Source organism: Lutjanus erythropterus, chromosome 8 (assembly GCF_056507025.1).
Source record: "Lutjanus erythropterus isolate fLutEry1 chromosome 8, fLutEry1.hap2, whole genome shotgun sequence".
Lineage (NCBI taxonomy): Eukaryota > Metazoa > Chordata > Actinopteri > Lutjaniformes > Lutjanidae > Lutjanus > Lutjanus erythropterus.
In genome coordinates this window covers 35,313,263-35,330,837 of record NC_139324.1, presented here as the reverse complement: position 1 = coordinate 35,330,837, position 17,575 = coordinate 35,313,263, and the positions used below count along the sequence as shown (strand labels likewise).

Genomic DNA, 17,575 nt, shown 5'->3' with positions numbered 1-17,575 from the left:
ACGTCAACATATATACATCTATGACCCTGGACATATCACTTTGACATCATCATCAAGAGACATTCACAGTCTGTCTTAATAAACAAACTTTGCCCCTTTAGGTTATTACTACTGCTAAAGAGATAGGTCCTATCTGGTATCAAGCCATTTAATAATGGTTATGATTTGGCTTTTGTACTCACTCAATACTCATCCTCGCCACAGAATCCAATGTGTTGTAGCCTGCTGCCATGAAATTACTCTTGTACTGACTCATCTTAATGGAGTCCAGCCAGTCTCCGATGGAGATAAACATCGGGTAGTCCATTTCCTCCCCCGGAGACTCTGGTAGACTAATAGAAGAAACAAACAAAAAACAGATATTGTCAGATCCTGCTAGTATTTCTAAAGCAGCTCGGAGGTGGACCACTGGATTAAAGTCTTGGTCCCCACTTTTAGGTGTAGGAGTGAAAGCATTTCATAAACTTTCTTAACCAGGAAAGTCAAACTCATTTTTGCCTGGATTTAAGAGAAATGTCACATCATAGCTCCCTGTTTATTGTAACTCAAATAACTCAAGTTCTGCTCTGAGGTAACAGTACTTCCTTATGCTTGACAAATATGGCCCCAGGTCGCGTACAGTGCATTTACATTTAATTTGATTCAAGGAACTCTTCAGTTCTGTACCTCTGAATGTCCTCTACCAGTGGCAGCAGGCTGCTGGGGTTACGGATCAGTTTATCCAAGAAGGAAACAACATCGGTGAACTTGGGCCGATGACTCCTCTCCTTCTGCCAGCAGTGCAGCATCAGCTGGTGTAGGGCCACGGGGCAGCCCATCGGTGCAGGCAGCCGGTAGCCCTCTTCAATGGACAGAATCACCTGGAGAGACAGTTGGATGTGATGAAAGATGAAGTCTAAATGTGGATGACGGCTGCTGCTTTCAAATTTATTTAGCCTGAAAAGGGATCTATTTGGTTTGAAAGTTAAAGTTAGAGACCTCTTCTCTGTGTCATATCAGTTAACTCATGAACAGTTTAAAAGCTAAATTGATTTGGTTTCTTTATGCAGCAGACCAGACAAACACAATTAATCCACTGAAAAAGATAACATTTATTGGCATTATATGGATTTGCATGTAAGATCTGTGGATCTAGAGTTAAATTTACAAAGTTTTATAGTGATACAAGTTGGTCTTACTTTTCAAATTGTATGAGAACTCTTTAAAACAATTTAAATGCATAATGAATGTCTGTCCTTCATATATCTGCTGAGGAGATCCCATTTTCAGATTTTCTGATGTTTAGCATTGTTAACCATGTTCACATTGCGCAAAGTACAACACAACACTGACATATCATCCCATTTAAAGGTGATATAGCAAAACTTTTGCCTATTTACACTAAAGATCTATACACTAAGATGAAACTCTGTAAAGCTGAGGTGATAATTCTCTGTCATCACTATGAGCCACCCATTTCACATACCATACTCACTCACTCATTTGATACATTTTTATTGCAAGAAAAATCGATTCAGGCCCCTTTAAGATGCATTAATAATAGCTCTGCCTGTCCAATTTTAAGCCTGCAGTGAAGACACTTGATCCTTCATCATGAGTCAGAGAAATAATTGATGAGACCAACAGAGCAATTAAGGCAAAACAGGAAGCATCATCACATTTAATGCTTTTGTAAGCTTTTACCATTTCCCATAACCTCCTCCTTGGATGTTTGTTTTTCTGTGTAGTACAAATAAGTTTGAACTTTATTCTTTTTTTAAATTAATGTGCCAAAACCTAATCTGCACTCTCAATCGAATCCAACATGTACCGGATGCAAGCGTAAATTCCTTCTTTATCTGAGCTGATAAGTGTGTATTGCTGTAGTCTCCATACAGCAGATCTCCATATCATATCTGTGAGTCAGTGAGAATGTAGAGATCCATGTATCTTTGCAGGGAGCTGTGGTAAGTGGCTGACCAGGATGAGATAGTGTTTGGCTGCTTTTGCGGCTTGGCTGGCCTTTTGCCTTGGAAAGCACTTCTAAGCAATTCCCAAACAGCACAAATCCTCCCCAAACCCTGGGACCTTGTGTGGGTGTCGGAGTATAGATGTGTACGAGTCTGTGTGTAAGGGGTTGAGGGGATTACGGTGGAGCTTTCACACTCAGCGGACAGAGGGATGGATCCGCTTCCTCCATGGTCCCTCCAATCCCTGACCAGAGCCCAGGGATCAGCGGGTTGCTCAGCCACACTGAATCCACAGCTTTAAACTCCCCCTCTACTGGACCGAAGTCCTCTGAACCTCTGACCTTTACTGCCCTTTTCCTTTCCCTCTAATGCATCATTTCATCCTTTTGGTGAATTTCCCCAGCATTTCTGTTCCTCCACTCCCCTCTCTTTCTCTCTCGCAGCCAGGGAGCAGGTTAAAGGGCAACAATTTTAACAGATATAATAGAAAATAGACTCAGAATTTACTCAGTGGAGCGGGACCCGAATTGATATTAAAGTGTGCTGTGGTGTTGAGGTTAGAGAACCAGGCTTGCGAGGGGAAACAACATTAAAAAGTCTCTTCCATCCTCCAAGAACGCTCACTGAGATGCCCTCCAGAAAATCACTTTAAGACATATCATGGTTTTTAATGCATTCCTTGTTAGGTAAAACACTAGCACAGTTTCTGTGTTAGCTAATGCAGCTGTGTCAAACAAATACTGACAGAGTATGACTGAGCCTGATGTAGCTGCAAGTGGAAATTGTACAGGTGCGAGCTTTAAACAGCAGTAAGTAAATGCAACGTGTCGCTCCTTTTCAGTAACAGTTTGCTGTATGAGTCAGAACAGCACCAACGATGTTTGTTGCCTCTGGAAAATGCTGCACCAGTGCACTGTGCTGCTACACACAGCCACTGACAGTGTTCACCGTTATTAAAATGTCTAAAAACAACACATGGCTGCTACAGTATAACCATACACACCTCCACACACATCACATCAGTCTGTTATAAATCATTTTTTCTGCTTTTTTTTTTTAATGAAAGAGACGTCTGGTCACCGAGGCTTACTAAAGTCTATTTTACAACTTTATTTTTAGTATCTCATCTTTTATCCACGGAACACATCACAGTGCACAGGCATTAATTACTAAACTATGTGACCACGTTCAAGGTGCCATAATCAAGACAAGTCAGTTTCTTTCTTTAGAAAAAAAAATCTTCAGTGTTGGATGCCGATTTGTGGTGATGTGTGCTCATGTTGTGACACTGATCCATCCAGATATTTATCACTTGATAGTTATCAAGTTTAACTGTGATTTGCACAGCTGTTTCAGACCAGTGATGTGACTGGTCAGAGACTATTTAACAATCACAGCACCTGATGATCTGTTTTCACCTTCACCCAGCCTTGTTGCTTGTTGCGCTTCTGCACATACATGAAGTAAAACAGAAGGTAAGCATTGAAACAGTTCGTGCGCCCCGAATATTCTCCCAAATGGAGGTGTACGCAGACTGCTGCCATGGATGTGTGACCTATCGCCTTGCACTTGGCATTTATTTAAATGTTTATTAAAATTTCAGCTGAGGGTGCAAAATATTACACTGAGGGTGCATTGAATGCTTTCACGCCCTCAGAACCGGGCCTGATTTTGCTGAAAGGTTGTGATGGCACCATAAATAAACTGCACACTTTCAGGTGTGCAGAAACTGTATAATCTTTTTGGGGTTAATGAATACAGACTGCATAAACGGTAGTAAATAATGCAAGCTGAAAATCCACTTCACCTTTTGTTTGAGCGCACACTTTTAACTTGACATGGTTGTGTTTGGGAAATTCTTTAAAAAAAAATTCAGTCAAATTTGTTTTGTCAGACGTTGTTCCAGAAACATTAATCTCAAACAAGAGAACAGATGTTTTGTCTCAAGTTTATTTTCTAGTAGCTATGGACTGCAGTCTGTGGACAGATAAACATGGCTCGTGATGACCTCAGCATTTCTTTTTTGGGGGCTATTTTCCATCTTTATTGGACAGCAGAGGCAGAGGGGGACCGGAAACGGGGGAGAGAAAGGGGTATGATATGCAACAAAGGCTGGCCACATAGCATGTGCTTCAAGCATTAGGCTTATAAAGGCACTTCATGTCCGCATTTCTAAAATCCTAAATATTAAATTAAATACTTCCCTGTTTCAAACCAATAAAGCTAATTTTAGGGATAAAAACTAAAGGTTAAAAAGCCAATGCGTGAATTAAAATATAATTAAGATGTCATCAAACACTTCTCTTTCAGCGCAGTGGCTCTACCACTTCTTTTCTGAGATCACCTAAAAGCTATACGGTATCAGGTCCATTTCTGTTAAATCTGTCTATAAGTCCTTGAATATGCAGTAAATTGTATTAGAGACTTTGAAACTTGGCAGCAGAAGCTTGTCGGATTAAGTCAGTGAGACTCGAGAGCTTTTAGATTGAGGAAGGAAAGCGAGCAGAAAATAATGAGGTGGAGTTTTTTTTTTGTAATCACTCTTCCTGTAATACTAAAGGACATTTTTTCAGATCAGCTCACTTGTTTCCCATATGACACAAACACACCATAGACAACCGCTGTGACGACTACAATACTCACGTCCTGATTGGACATCTCCCAGTACGGCCGCTCCCCGTACGACATCACTTCCCACATGACGATGCCATAACTCCACGCATCACTGGCCGAGGAGAATTTCCTGTACGAGATGGCCTCAGGAGCGGTCCATCGGATGGGAATCTTGCCACCCTGTTGATACACGCAAAGTATAAAGTAAAGACTCAAACACACATGAAGCAAGGGCAGATATTTCATGTCATGGTTGGTGGGGGCAATAAATATCTTCGAGCCAGAGTTACAAATGGGGGGGGGGGGGGGGGGGGGGGGGGTTGTAACCCAACATAAAGGATTATATCTAGAGCCAACTGTGGAGGGTTTCACTCAGAACCCCTTATGAGGGGTTCTACAGAAAACCCTTCAATGGTGTAATAGTTTCTCCAAGAACCCTCTCTGGGGGTTCTATACAGAACCTTTCCACCTTCTAAGGTTGCTAACAAGAACACATGTAGAGGGTTCAGCCAAGAAACTTTTTATATTCCAAGGGATTTGTCTAGAACACACTCAGGAGGTTTTTTACAGAGAACCCTTTTATATTCTGAGGGCTTTTGCTAGTACCTGCCCAGAGGGATCTACTGAAAGCCCTTTTATATTCCAGTGTGTTTTTTAATCCAAAACACACTCAGGAGATTTTACAGAGATCATCTTTTATGAGATGGTACATAGAACCCTTGCTGAAAGAGTTCCTTCCATGAAAAACTCTTTCTTTCGAATGGAACCCATTTGAGATTTGTGAGATCACTTCCTGGGCAGTTTAACTCCCATCTACACTTGAACTCAGGTGACCCCAGTGATCAATAAGTTGGCAGGGTGAGTCCATGACTCACATGACTCTCAAGGTGTTAAAGGACCCTCCATAGGTCAAATATCTGGATCTCCCTGTTAATCAGTTAGAACTGAAGAAGCCCCTTGGATGTGAGGTGAAACATCTTCAAGAACCTCAAATAAAGTCCAGTTGCCTACGACAGCTTCAAGCAAAAAACTTAACTTGTTTTGCATCTATACTTAGCAAAGTGCTTTATCACAATGCACTGACTTCCAACAGTGGTTATATTGGATTTTTTAAATTAAAATTATTGCCAGGAACAGTTCAGTAGTCCCTGGATTAGGGAAATGCCCCTCCCCAATTCTACAGTCTTGCATGAAAGTATCAGCACACTGAGTACATACTAAAAACTTACAGGTAAACCTTGAATGACATCCACTGATTGTAAAAACGTTTATTACTGTTTTCACAGCTGGTAAATCATTTTAAGCGTATCTCAACATCTTAGTAGCCTCAACCTGGCGAACCATTTCTGTGTTTATCACCTCCAGTTTCCACCTCACCTCACCTCACCTCACCTCTCTCCTCACTTCTCTCCTCTGTCCTCACCTCTCTTCTCTGTCCTCGCCTCACCTCAACCTTCACTTCCCTTCTGCGGATTTCAACCACAGTCTTGTGAGGCAGAAAGCTAAACTTGGAACCATAAACACAGCATTTCCTTCACACAATAACCTCAATACAAACCAGGAAATGGAGGTCACCCTGGGCTCAGACAGATTTACGGAACAGCGTCATTTCAGCACAAAAGTATTTTTTTCTTTTTTTTTTCTTTTTTCGAAGTTTAGCTTTTGCTGTGTGCCGCAAATCCTTTTTCCGCTGGCCTCAAGAGAAATTTCATCAGCCTAATCAAGTAAGAGTAGGGCGATGCATCAGTTTGCTGATGTCTCAAGCTTCTGTCTGCACATACAATCTTTGAAAGGAAAATTTAAGTGGCCCAAATTCTGAATGCCTCTTCAACACTGATGGCGGAAACAATGTACCTACTTTTGAGAATAGAAGTGCAGAGATTCAACAGCAGCAGGTGTGTTGGCAGGAAATAAAAGTTAAGTTTGTGTGAGCCCCGTCTCTAGGTACAAGTGTGGCGCTGAACGACAACAAACATTTTCAAGATACTGTCTATGCCGGTTCATACATCAGATGTGACTGTTTTTGGTTAATGTGGTGATACAGGGAGGATCAGCCAGACAACAGCTGGTAGGGAGTATCTGGTAAACTCAGTTCATCACTGTAATTGAGTTGCTGTTTGCTGGGTCTCTACTCCTGTGCCTTTCATAGTTCAAGACTCCCAACTCTACTTCTAATGAGGTTCTCTCACAAAGCCAGGAACAGCCTGGGAGAAGTCAGCCAACTGGCAGTAAATAAGACTGAACTGAAAAAAAGCTGATATCGCTGCTGTGGTTCTGTAAATATAATAACGCTGATGTATGTATTGGTTTTTAAATCAATGTATTGTTCTGGTGTTCCCATCTGCATTGTTATTACGGTCGGAGACAATGAGAGTTAGAAATATCCACCAAATACTCACTATCTTTGTTAAAGTTTAAGATCAACGGCATGAGGAAAGCAGGTTATATCTTTAAGAAAACCATCTCTGGCTCTTCAGACGGCTTTTGCAAGTGACTGTATTAAAAGTGTGATATACGATCTTCAGCCTCACCACCACCAACTATTTGCTATGTAAAGATATAATGGAGTCCGGACCAGAGAATGAAGTCACGCTCCGTCTATGTGTGCTGTAATCCAAGTTTCTCTAACCCTAAACAACAACAACAACACATTTTCCAAATGTGTTTATTTGTATAGAGAGCTGGGAAGTGAAACTGCTTCGGCAAATTCTTAATCATTCATGAATTTGTGTAAATTTAGCACTAAATGCAATACATTAATATATATTGTTCTCTATTCTCATATTACAGCCAAACAGTACACTAAAATTCTTCATCCATATTTGATCAATGCAGCCCAGTTTGACAGTTTTATCTGACTTTCAGGAGCCTCTGTTGGAAACAGGACACAAAATTGTCACAATATTTCTTGCTTTCTTGCAGCTAAGCTGTGCACTAAACTTTGTTTCCAAAAACATTTTAGGTGAGAAATGGGCAATGCAGTAACATAATCTTGATCCATGTTTGATCAGCACCTCTCTGTTTGACAGTTTGATCTGAGTTTTATGAACAGGGTGCGTTCAGGCGCCGTTTTCTTTTTTTGTTCTTCCAACTTTACAGGGTAAACAAAGCACACATTTGTGTTGGTCCAAGATGCTGGTGGCCCTACTGCAGCTTCTGAATATCACATACAGCACTTTTGAATAACTTTCCTGTCATTAAACACAAATGCGTCTCTAAATAAAAGTTGTTTTTCCAACCGCAAGAGGTATAAGTGTACATTCCCAGAGATGTTTGGTGCTGTCAGTATTGTACCTGCAGAGCTAAAACATGCACTAAGACAAGAAGGACAAGGAGGACAGTTTTTCTCATAGAACTGCATACTTTTTGGGAAGATAAAACAAAACAAAGCAGCATTTATGTATATAACAGTAGTAGCAGCTGCTTGGTTTCAGAGGGTCATGTCAGGTGTACCGTTGTTGTGTACGCAGCCTCCGGGTCGTCCTCAAGGACTCGGGACAGGCCGAAGTCTGACACTTTACACACAAGGTTGCTGTTGACCAGGATGTTTCGAGCTGCCAGGTCTCGGTGAACGTAGCCCATGTCTGACAGGTACTTCATGCCCGAGGCGATGCCACGCAGCATGCCAACCAACTGGATGACAGTGAAGTGACCATCATGTTGCTGACAGGGAGAAGAAGGACACAGAGAAAAAAAAAATGAACTGACAGAGAAGGAGCCATCGCAAAAAAGCAGAGACAGCACAGACAAGGAGGGTCGATAAAGACTGGAGAGAAAAAACAAAAAGACAAAAGGAATGACACTGACAAAAAAATAACAACTTGTGCGGAGCAACAGAATAGTTTGTTCAGGATTATGCTGGCAGTTTATTGACAGGACAATATGCTGCAGAAAATCTGATTCAAAAGCCAAAACAAAGACAAATTCAAACTGCCTGCTTTCTGGCCCCCAGCCAACCAAGGGTGATCTTGTTATCTGCCTGCAAGGTTTTAAAAATGAATAACAAAGACATGCAAAGTGTCGTTTTCAAAGTTTACAACAAAGGCCCTCAGCAGATATGTTGTCTTTTTTTTAACACCATATTTAAATCAGCGTTGTTGTCATGTGCTTATTTCCCACAAGACCTGAAGTCACAAACAGACATAAACACACTTGAATTCTCTGATCGCCGCAACACTCACCCTCAGGAATGAGTCCAGCGATCCATTTTCCATGTACTCCACCACGATCATCACAGGCCTGCCTGCAAACACACGAACACAACATACACGCTCACTTCTCCAGAAAGTATTTCTTTGCTGTTATGGTTATCTTTTGCCATTAAGGACAATCTGCAGTGGCCAGAACTTGAATATAAGCCACAATGTAAGCTACATAAATCAATGCTTATAAAGTCAGTGGGCACTTTTTCCAATGTCAAACCAGTTGTGAGATCATTTGTGACCAAAATACACAGAAATTAAGTTAAGCCAGTCTGCCTCTCTGCTTACAAAGACTAGCCAAACGATAAGTGCTCTGTGTTGTCTGCTTGTGTGTAGAGATTAATGCATGACCAATGCTATCATGTGATCCACAGATCATATTAACGTCATGTAATGACACCCGAGCCACTTCCATCTGTTGAACGATGACAGTGAGGTACAGTGAAAATATTGTTGATGGTTGATATTTTGAATTCAATATATTTAAACACACAATATGCACATTCTGACACTAGGTCTATTTCCCATTAAAGCAATAACACAAAATGTAGTTTTATGATGTCATGAAGCAGTGTGGGATCATGGGAGTTGTTGTCTTCATTGTTAAACAACCACCATTGCAAATACAAATCTATCTGACATGACGGATGGTGTATTAAAGTTTTATTCAAGTTATGTTCAGTCATGTTTGCCGACTTCCTTCCTCGTTGTCTGACAAGTCTTGTGTTTTTTTGACATTAAAATTCAAATTCAACCATCACGAATTACACTTTTATTGTACAATGAAACCTCTAAATGAAACCTCCAATTACAAATGTTACTCGTTTTTAAGTGGTGATACTAAAACACATGTGACTGGCTTTGTGGACAACCGAAAAATGCCACTTAGACATGAACAAGCTTTTGTACAACCACTGGTGTAAAACTGTAATTATGTCTATCAAATTAGCTGTGCATCATGCTAAATGAATCTGTTTGTTTTCAACAAAAAGGACACATTTCTGGCCACTACTGTGCGAAACGCAACGATGTTTAGATGTAAGTTGTTACATGAGCATCTTTACTTGCTTGTGCAAACAGATATAATAGGAGAATATGGAGCGACTGGTCAGCACAAATGTATGAACTGTCATATTTGTGAAGGAACACTGGTCCCAGATGATCCTCTGATTAATTAAGATTATATTCAGAGTCGAGTTGTAGGCTCTGGCAAACACAGGCTGACAAAATCACTCTGTGTATAAGTGTGTGTATGTGTGTGTAACTGCCAGTCTGAGATAGAGAAAGGGGAAGTGAGGGCTGAGGAAACAAACAGACCATCAGTGGGTGATTGATGCATGGACTCGAGACGCGCAATTCATAAAACTTTTCCATCTCAACATGTCCGACCTGCCAAACGGGACCTGTTCAGCATTCAGTCCATGCATGACATAAAACATTAGTTAGAAACAGGTGCAAGCACCAGCTCTCTTTCCAAATGTTATTGTCTCCCTACAGAGGATCCCTACGGTGTCACAGATTGACTGGTTTACTGCTGGGAGGCAGTTGTCCAGGCCCGTGTGCCGGTGAGCTGTAAACCATTCTGAGCTGCTGGAAACAGAAATAAAAGTGTTACTGTGGTGAAGTAACACCATGATATCACACTTCACATTCAAGACAGTGTTTTTCCTCACATGGGAATGTGAAAAACCACATGATGGGAGGAATAGTATCAGGATGTAGGATGTTTTCTGTTTCATAATGTAAGAGCACAATGCCAAACAGCTGTGCAGGGCCACTTTATAGTGTAACGGTGATGATTTGAATTTCCAGTATTTCACCAATTAAACAGTACAGACTGGGCAACAACAGTTGCACGTTTTCTGCATCACTGAAATTAAAGGCAAAGGTAAATCAGATGCAAAAAGATATTTCACAGATTGTGGCATGTCACAACAAGTCTAAATCTGTCACCACAGCTTCACCCCATCAAAGTAATGACACTTGCTTTAACAGATGGGCAATAACATCAAAACAGTGTTATTGGTGTTACTGTCAGCGTCTCATTTGAGAGAGAGTTGACAGCAGGTGACGAGGACAACAGCAAGGCTTGTGTCACATGTTATGTATTCTCAGTAGAATGGAGAAATGGAACTATAAAATAAGAGATGACACAGAAACTATTCGTCATCTCATGCAATCTCCTGCGTGTGAGTGAGCAGTGGACCGAGAGCTAATCTCTTATACAACTGGACCAATCAGCCTAATTTTTGTGTGTACATTTATGACTATATGCTGAAGGACCTCTGTGAGTCACAACTTTTTTATGCTTCCACACCAGCAACCAGTGTGGCCTGTTTTTGGGTAATCCAGCTCTTGTGAACATATCTCTCTCACACACACATGTGATTTACTGTTGATGTTATTCCTGTACTTTGAATTTCTTCAAACTTGCTACAAACATCCACTTGGACTGAAGTGAATGAAGTTATTAGATTTTGCTGGTCAAAGGTCACTGTGACCTCACAAAACATTTTTGGCCATAGCTTGAGAATTTCTATGCTGTCATGACAAGAATTACACACACGTCTAATAGGATACGAGCAGAGTAACTTCTTTTTGCAGCCAGTGGAATCTGCTCCTGGTGGCTTCACTTTTCAGACCCTGGAGCTCTGTCCACTAATTAATATACTGTCTACGATGCTGACTAACTGTAAAGGCTCTGCTACATTAAATAGACCTTAATTAGTGTCATTGTTAACACCTGTATTGATCCTACTATTTCATATCACTATGGCTGCTGTGAAAAGGTCTATGAGACCATTCTACCTCCATGCAAAAACAAACTACATGCAATACAAGGGTGTGGTATGTTTTATTTTTTTTTTTTTACAAGAGGAAGGCCTTAAGGATGATGATGATGATGATGATGATGATGATGATGATGATGATGGAACTAACTTCTCCACCACCTTTGATACAGTGGCTCAAAAAATTGTTTTTCAGGGGGAGAAATCTGGGCCTGTCAAAAAACATTTTGGTGCAAACTAAAGCCATTTGGACGCCAAAAGTTAATTGTTTCACGTGGTTGCCCGCTGCACATTCCAGGTGAAAACACCTCGATAAAACAATCACGCTTTGTGTTGTGCGCCTTCATAGATGCTGGTCGCACGGCGTGTAGACTGACTCACAGACTACGACCCCGCACCTTGGGCTTAATGCCAACCAAGATTATAGTTATTGGTTTAAAGAACTCCAAACGAGCCATTTTTCCCCTGCAGGAGAATGATGGGTTCAGCAGGACCTGACCTTTCTCCAGCACTGGCAAAGCACTAAAACGAAGTGTTGAGATCACTGGTGAATTCAAGGTAGGGAGCGCCGTGTGGCACCCCAATGTAAAAAAAAAAAAAAAAAAAAAAAAAAAAAACATAGCAAAAGTGCCCTCTTGGATGCCCCTTTTTTTCATTTTAAACAATCAAAGCTGAATCAGGCATATTATCAACAAAGGTACACTGATCCTAAACCTACACTCCTGTCACTGAAGAAGAGGATGCACAGCGGGTATATGAATGGATGGATGAGCAGAGCCTTACTTACCTCAGACCAAATAAACACACAATGTTTTTAATTTGCAGTATCTCATCATCGTACAGTGAAATCTGCAGATACTTTCCCCTCAACGCCAATACCGCAGGGACAGACAGGAAATTATTTGATCAAGCTTGGCTTTCTTGAGCTAATTAGGAAGGTCTGGAAACAATATATAGTTATGCAGCGCGGTGCCTGAACAAAAACAAACGCACCTGTTAACAGAGTCCAATGCATCACCTGTTATTTCAGAGCAGGTATAGCAGTCAGTCACAGCACAATACTCTCTGTAATTAGTCTCCGAAGAACAACAGCAGATGTAGGAGAGAGGGAGTGAAAGACAAGGAGACAGTCAGGGAGAGGGACACTCTGAATTAATGTCTCTCTATATATGATACAAAGCACAAATGACTTCTGATTGTGTGATTTAGTGTATTGTGTGTGTGCGTGTGTGTGTGCATGCACCATTTAACACGCAGTCATGGGAAAGGATTTGCTCTGATAACTTCCTTTCTTATAATACACAGATGACTAAGAACCTGGTAAACGTATTTTATGTGTCCTCTTATGTTTGATTCAGTTCTATTTTAATGAGCATATTTGATGTGTTTATGCATTTCTATTTCATTTTATATCAAACTGTATATTCTGTAACTGTCTTTAATAAATGTTTATATACTGTAAGTAACATTATAACATATTCATAAGAAGCTTGACAAGGAAATATCTTAACTGAAAGTCCATTTTCTGGAGCTTTCAGCTTCATCCCATAGTAAGTGAACCTTTAATTATTCATTCATTTTTGTTGAAGTGGTGTTAAAAATTAAATACTCACACACTATCTGAAAGAAGTGTATGTACAAGCGTATTAGAGCCACATTATGGATTTTTTTTATTATTATTTTGCATTTCAAGAGTAAAGTTCAAATGTTGAGAATAAGGTCAGACTTTCAGAATTAGTACCAGGGATATGAAAAAATAAATCACAGGAGGAAGATTTTATTCTTTGTAATATTATGAGAATAATAATAGCGCATTATTTTAACTTTGTGCTCAACATTTTGAGTTAATCCTAGAAAAATATCTTCCTACTCTAGCTTCTTTCCTTTCCACTTATGATGTAGTCACAATGACTGATCGCCTACTTTGGAGGGAAATAAATGAAATAAATTGTCAGTGAACATTTTACTCAAAAACGTATTGTCTCGTTGCAAATGAGTTGATTCTAAACATAATTTCTGGGAGACAGAGGTTTTGAAAAAGCTGCTGTTGACCTGAAAAGTCCTTCTCCTCCGTAGCGACTCAAAATGTTTTTATTCTTTTTTTTTTTTTTTTATCATCTTTGTTTATCATCAGATGTCTTATCAGGAATTATCTCAGCGTGACATGTGGGAGGATTCTTTCCCTCAATAGCTTCAGAGATGACAGACAATAAAATCTACATGTAAATCTGTATCAGCGCAAAATATCAGCAATCAAAAGCTTTAATGCAATTTTGGCGGTATCGGCCTTTAAAGACCCTTATCAGTTGAATCCTTGTCAGCGGGGTCAAAGCTGAGGAGTGTCCTCTATCTGCATGCAGGGAGGGGAAAGTAAAGTCTTCAGGGGACACATTTATATTCACAGCGATGTCTCAGTTTATACACCCCCTGTAAAAACAACCATATGTTGCGCTGGGTGATCCCGTAAAACAGAGCTCGTTAACACGTTCACACACACGCGCGCACAAACACACACCTTTTGTGGATAAAGCATATTCCTGCACAAAAACGAGGCCGGACACTCACAGAAAACATAAACATGCACACACGCTCGCTCACAACGGGTATACAGAGGATAAAAACAACAAAACTATAGAAACCGAACAGAGTCAGTTCACTAATCTTACAGAGAAACACAGTGTCTGACTTGTTATTTCATACCTGAAAATGAGACGGCTGCAGTCGTAAAGTGCTCCTTTACTGCAATTTACCATTCAAACAACTTAAGGCATGCATTTATCTATCAGACTGTGGGAAACAGAGTGATGGGTAAAGAGAGAGCAATTTCAAATGCTTTTGTTTCGTTTTATTTCGTTTTTAGGCCAAGAGCTTGATGTGAGTGCAGCATGTCGGTCGCCCCCAGACAACAAGACTGAAGGGACGATTTTTGATTCAAGGATAGTGACTGAGGTCCATGTGTGTATATATACATATATGACAGGTTGGGCCTCATGCAGGTAGCAATATGCAAACAACTTTCCTCTTATTTTTTTTTAGCACCCACTGATTTCAGGGACGATGTACAAGATTCACCCACGAGGTAACGGAGCCAACAAAATCCACTCTGTGAAGGTGGCAGAAGTAAAGAAAAATGTCTGACACATCCTGTGTTTTAAGTTCATCTTTGCAAAACACCTACTTCCTGGAGGTCACCGCTGACTTCTGTATTTGCTTCCAGAGCATACTGGTTTATTTAAGGATGTATGAAATGTTTTGGTTTGCTTTGATTTTTTTAATTTCTAAATTTGCCCTGAAAACACCCTTGACGCAGACAAGAATTCTCAAGTTCAAAGAATTAAAAACTGTGTAAAATTCCTTCAAAACCTAACACTAACAGTACCTATAATACTGGTTCAAAAAGTGACATTATAATCATCTTTGTTTTAAAATATATTTTCAGTGACAATGTTGACCCTTTAAAGTTGTGTTCCAGATGTCAGTCAATGTCAGATTTCAACAAAAACACGATTTAATCAGGCATAAAAAAGGTCTCCCCTATAATTTCCACCCTTGCTAATCACGTCTCCAAACTAAATCAAATGACATCTCCCATGATCCCCTCTTACTTTTGGTGACCACGCCCTCCAGCCTGATGATGTTGGGGTGGTCAAACTGGCCCATGATTGACGCCTCACGCAGGAAGTCCCGCCTCTGTCGCTCCACATAGCCGCCTTTCAGTGTCTTTATTGCCACGGCGATCTCCTTCTTCCCCGGTGTTCTCAGGCGCCCGCTGCACACCTCGCCAAACTCACCTAAATCACGCACAGACACAAATAAACACAGTAAGGAGTCTATCACTACACCGTCAGCAGGCAGCACGGTGCTCCACCTGGGGGCAGTGTTGCAGCTCTCATCTGAACTCACAGCATTGTTGCCTCCTGTCTGATTAGTTAAACTTTATGAAATTCTCTCTTTTACCTTCTAAAAAAAGCCTTGAATCTATTCTTACACGTTCTTTTGTTCTCTAAACCTGTTAAAGCTTTAATTTTCCTCTAGTCTGTGCAGAGAAAATGACAGCGAGGCACTGGGAAATGGAAAGAGGCGTCCTCTTAAGTGTGTACAATAGAGTAGAAGGGATTCATGGCAATTATATGTGGGGAATGAAAATAGATCATCTCCTATGGCACATTTGAAGGTATTGTTATCCTAACAACCAACATGAAATGATCCTCCTCCGCCCACAAATCAGTGAGACAAGTGGATGAATGTGTGCAGTCCGCTCTCTGTGTGTGTGTGTGTGTGTGTGTGTGTATACCAGCTCCGATGACCCTCTCGATGCGGATCCTGGATGGGTCGATCTCTTTGGTGAACTCGTGGACGGCCTGCGTGGGGTCTTCATATGTATCAGGGTCTACATAGGTCTTTATCCCAGGGAAAGGGACTGTGGGGACAGAGAGACAGATACAGAGACAATGAGCTGGAATGTGCTTTTAAAGAGGCCTATCTTGATCAGGCTGGAAGGCATAATTAGCCTAAAGACTTTTTTTAATTCAAATCAAACAATCAATGAGCTAATAACTGCTGTAGTACTGCTACTGCTTTTACTGCCACGATCACTATTTCTACTGCTGCTGCTGCTGCAACTAATCCCACACAAACAGGGGTCCTTGTGTCCAGGGAGGTTTGTGGAAAGATTGTGGAATTTGATATAATAGAAATGATGATTAGATTAAAAAATATGTTGACATATTTTAGTTCAGGTGGAAAATAAGTATCACTCGCTGTGGACCCTTATTGAATTTTGGTCAGATTATTCTTTCTTATTCTTATTCTTATTCTTATTATTATAATAAGTATTATTTTCTCTGCAAAAACTGTAAGACGAAATTTCACCAAAATTGGCAGGTTGGCTGCAAACTCCACCCACTATTACGGCAACAAAAATGACACTCATTGACCTCAAAGTGGCGCTGTAACAATCGAGTTTACGTTTTTGCAATCATCTTGAAAACGGCTTAACCTAGACTCAAAATTCTTTCACCACTTTAATTTTTCAATTAATCTGCATCTTTTCTCAAATAGTACTCTGCTTTAAAAAAACTTTTATGACCTTTTCTCAAGTTTATCAAAAACCTATTTTTGCAAACTCTTAGAGTGTAAAAGCAGCTGTCCTGAAAATTAGTCAGCATCATCTCTGCATCAATCTGTTTGGATTTTATGAGCCAATCAATATTTATCAAAATAGCTAATTTTAATGTGAAATAACTCATAAAATGCGAAGAGATATCAAGGTGAAAATTTAGACTCTTCTTCAGGAGTGTTCACTAAGCGAACATATTAAAGCACGCTGCGTACAAACACTATATCTTGTAATTTGCTGCATGGATTCTTATGAACATTGTTACATATGATCTCAGATCTTTACTCAGTTGATGGGTGAGTTTTGGTAATAACAGTTTAAAGTTGGCATGACTTATTACAACAAATCTAAATGTCTCGACATTTCACAATCCAAACGTCTAAAAATCAGCCGTACGTCCTACAGAGCTGAAATTTCTTCAGCACATCTGCTGAATTGTGACTAAAGTTTGTCTCACTACAGCCTGTGGTCAAAAGTCCATCACACTATTTAAAAAAAAAGAAAAAAGACAAATCAATTATCTTCTGTAACTCCACAAGCCTTCATTCAAATGTGATCAAAATCAACACAGATGTATTTCAGATTGTGTTCAGATCAGTCAAACGGTGAGTCTGCATTTTTTTTTTCTGAGTTTTATCACCAACAGTTTGCCTTTCGAGTTTTAAGTTTAAACAGATCAGTTTTGCACATCTGCTGTGATTGGTCCGCTTGTGAGAGGGTGTATAGAAACCACGTCTCCAGTGATGCAGTCTGTCAGTCACCGTCTCTGAGGATCCAAAGGTCAAGGGTTCGAATCCACATGTGACCAAATCCCACTTGTCAGCAATGTGACAACTTCTGCGTGACTGTGTGTCTTTAACAGTGCTTGTTAGTTGGACCCTGTTTATTGCTGCTTACAGCTAT

General features: G+C 40.3%; 1 protein-coding gene across 1 annotated transcript in view; it reads right to left on the bottom strand.

Annotated features, from left to right (window-relative positions):
- Nucleotides 1-17,575, bottom strand: part of epha6 (eph receptor A6) — a 263,546-nt gene that overhangs the window by 2,689 nt on the left and 243,282 nt on the right. Inside the window, exons 10-16 of the mRNA XM_084725380.1 lie at nt 15,848-15,973; nt 15,159-15,344; nt 8,744-8,805; nt 8,016-8,225; nt 4,593-4,742; nt 667-860; nt 183-332 (exon numbers count right to left, since the gene is read on the bottom strand). Of these exons, the coding sequence (XP_084581506.1) occupies nt 183-332; nt 667-860; nt 4,593-4,742; nt 8,016-8,225; nt 8,744-8,805; nt 15,159-15,344; nt 15,848-15,973 (1,078 nt within the window). The remainder of the gene's footprint in view (nt 1-182; nt 333-666; nt 861-4,592; nt 4,743-8,015; nt 8,226-8,743; nt 8,806-15,158; nt 15,345-15,847; nt 15,974-17,575) is intronic.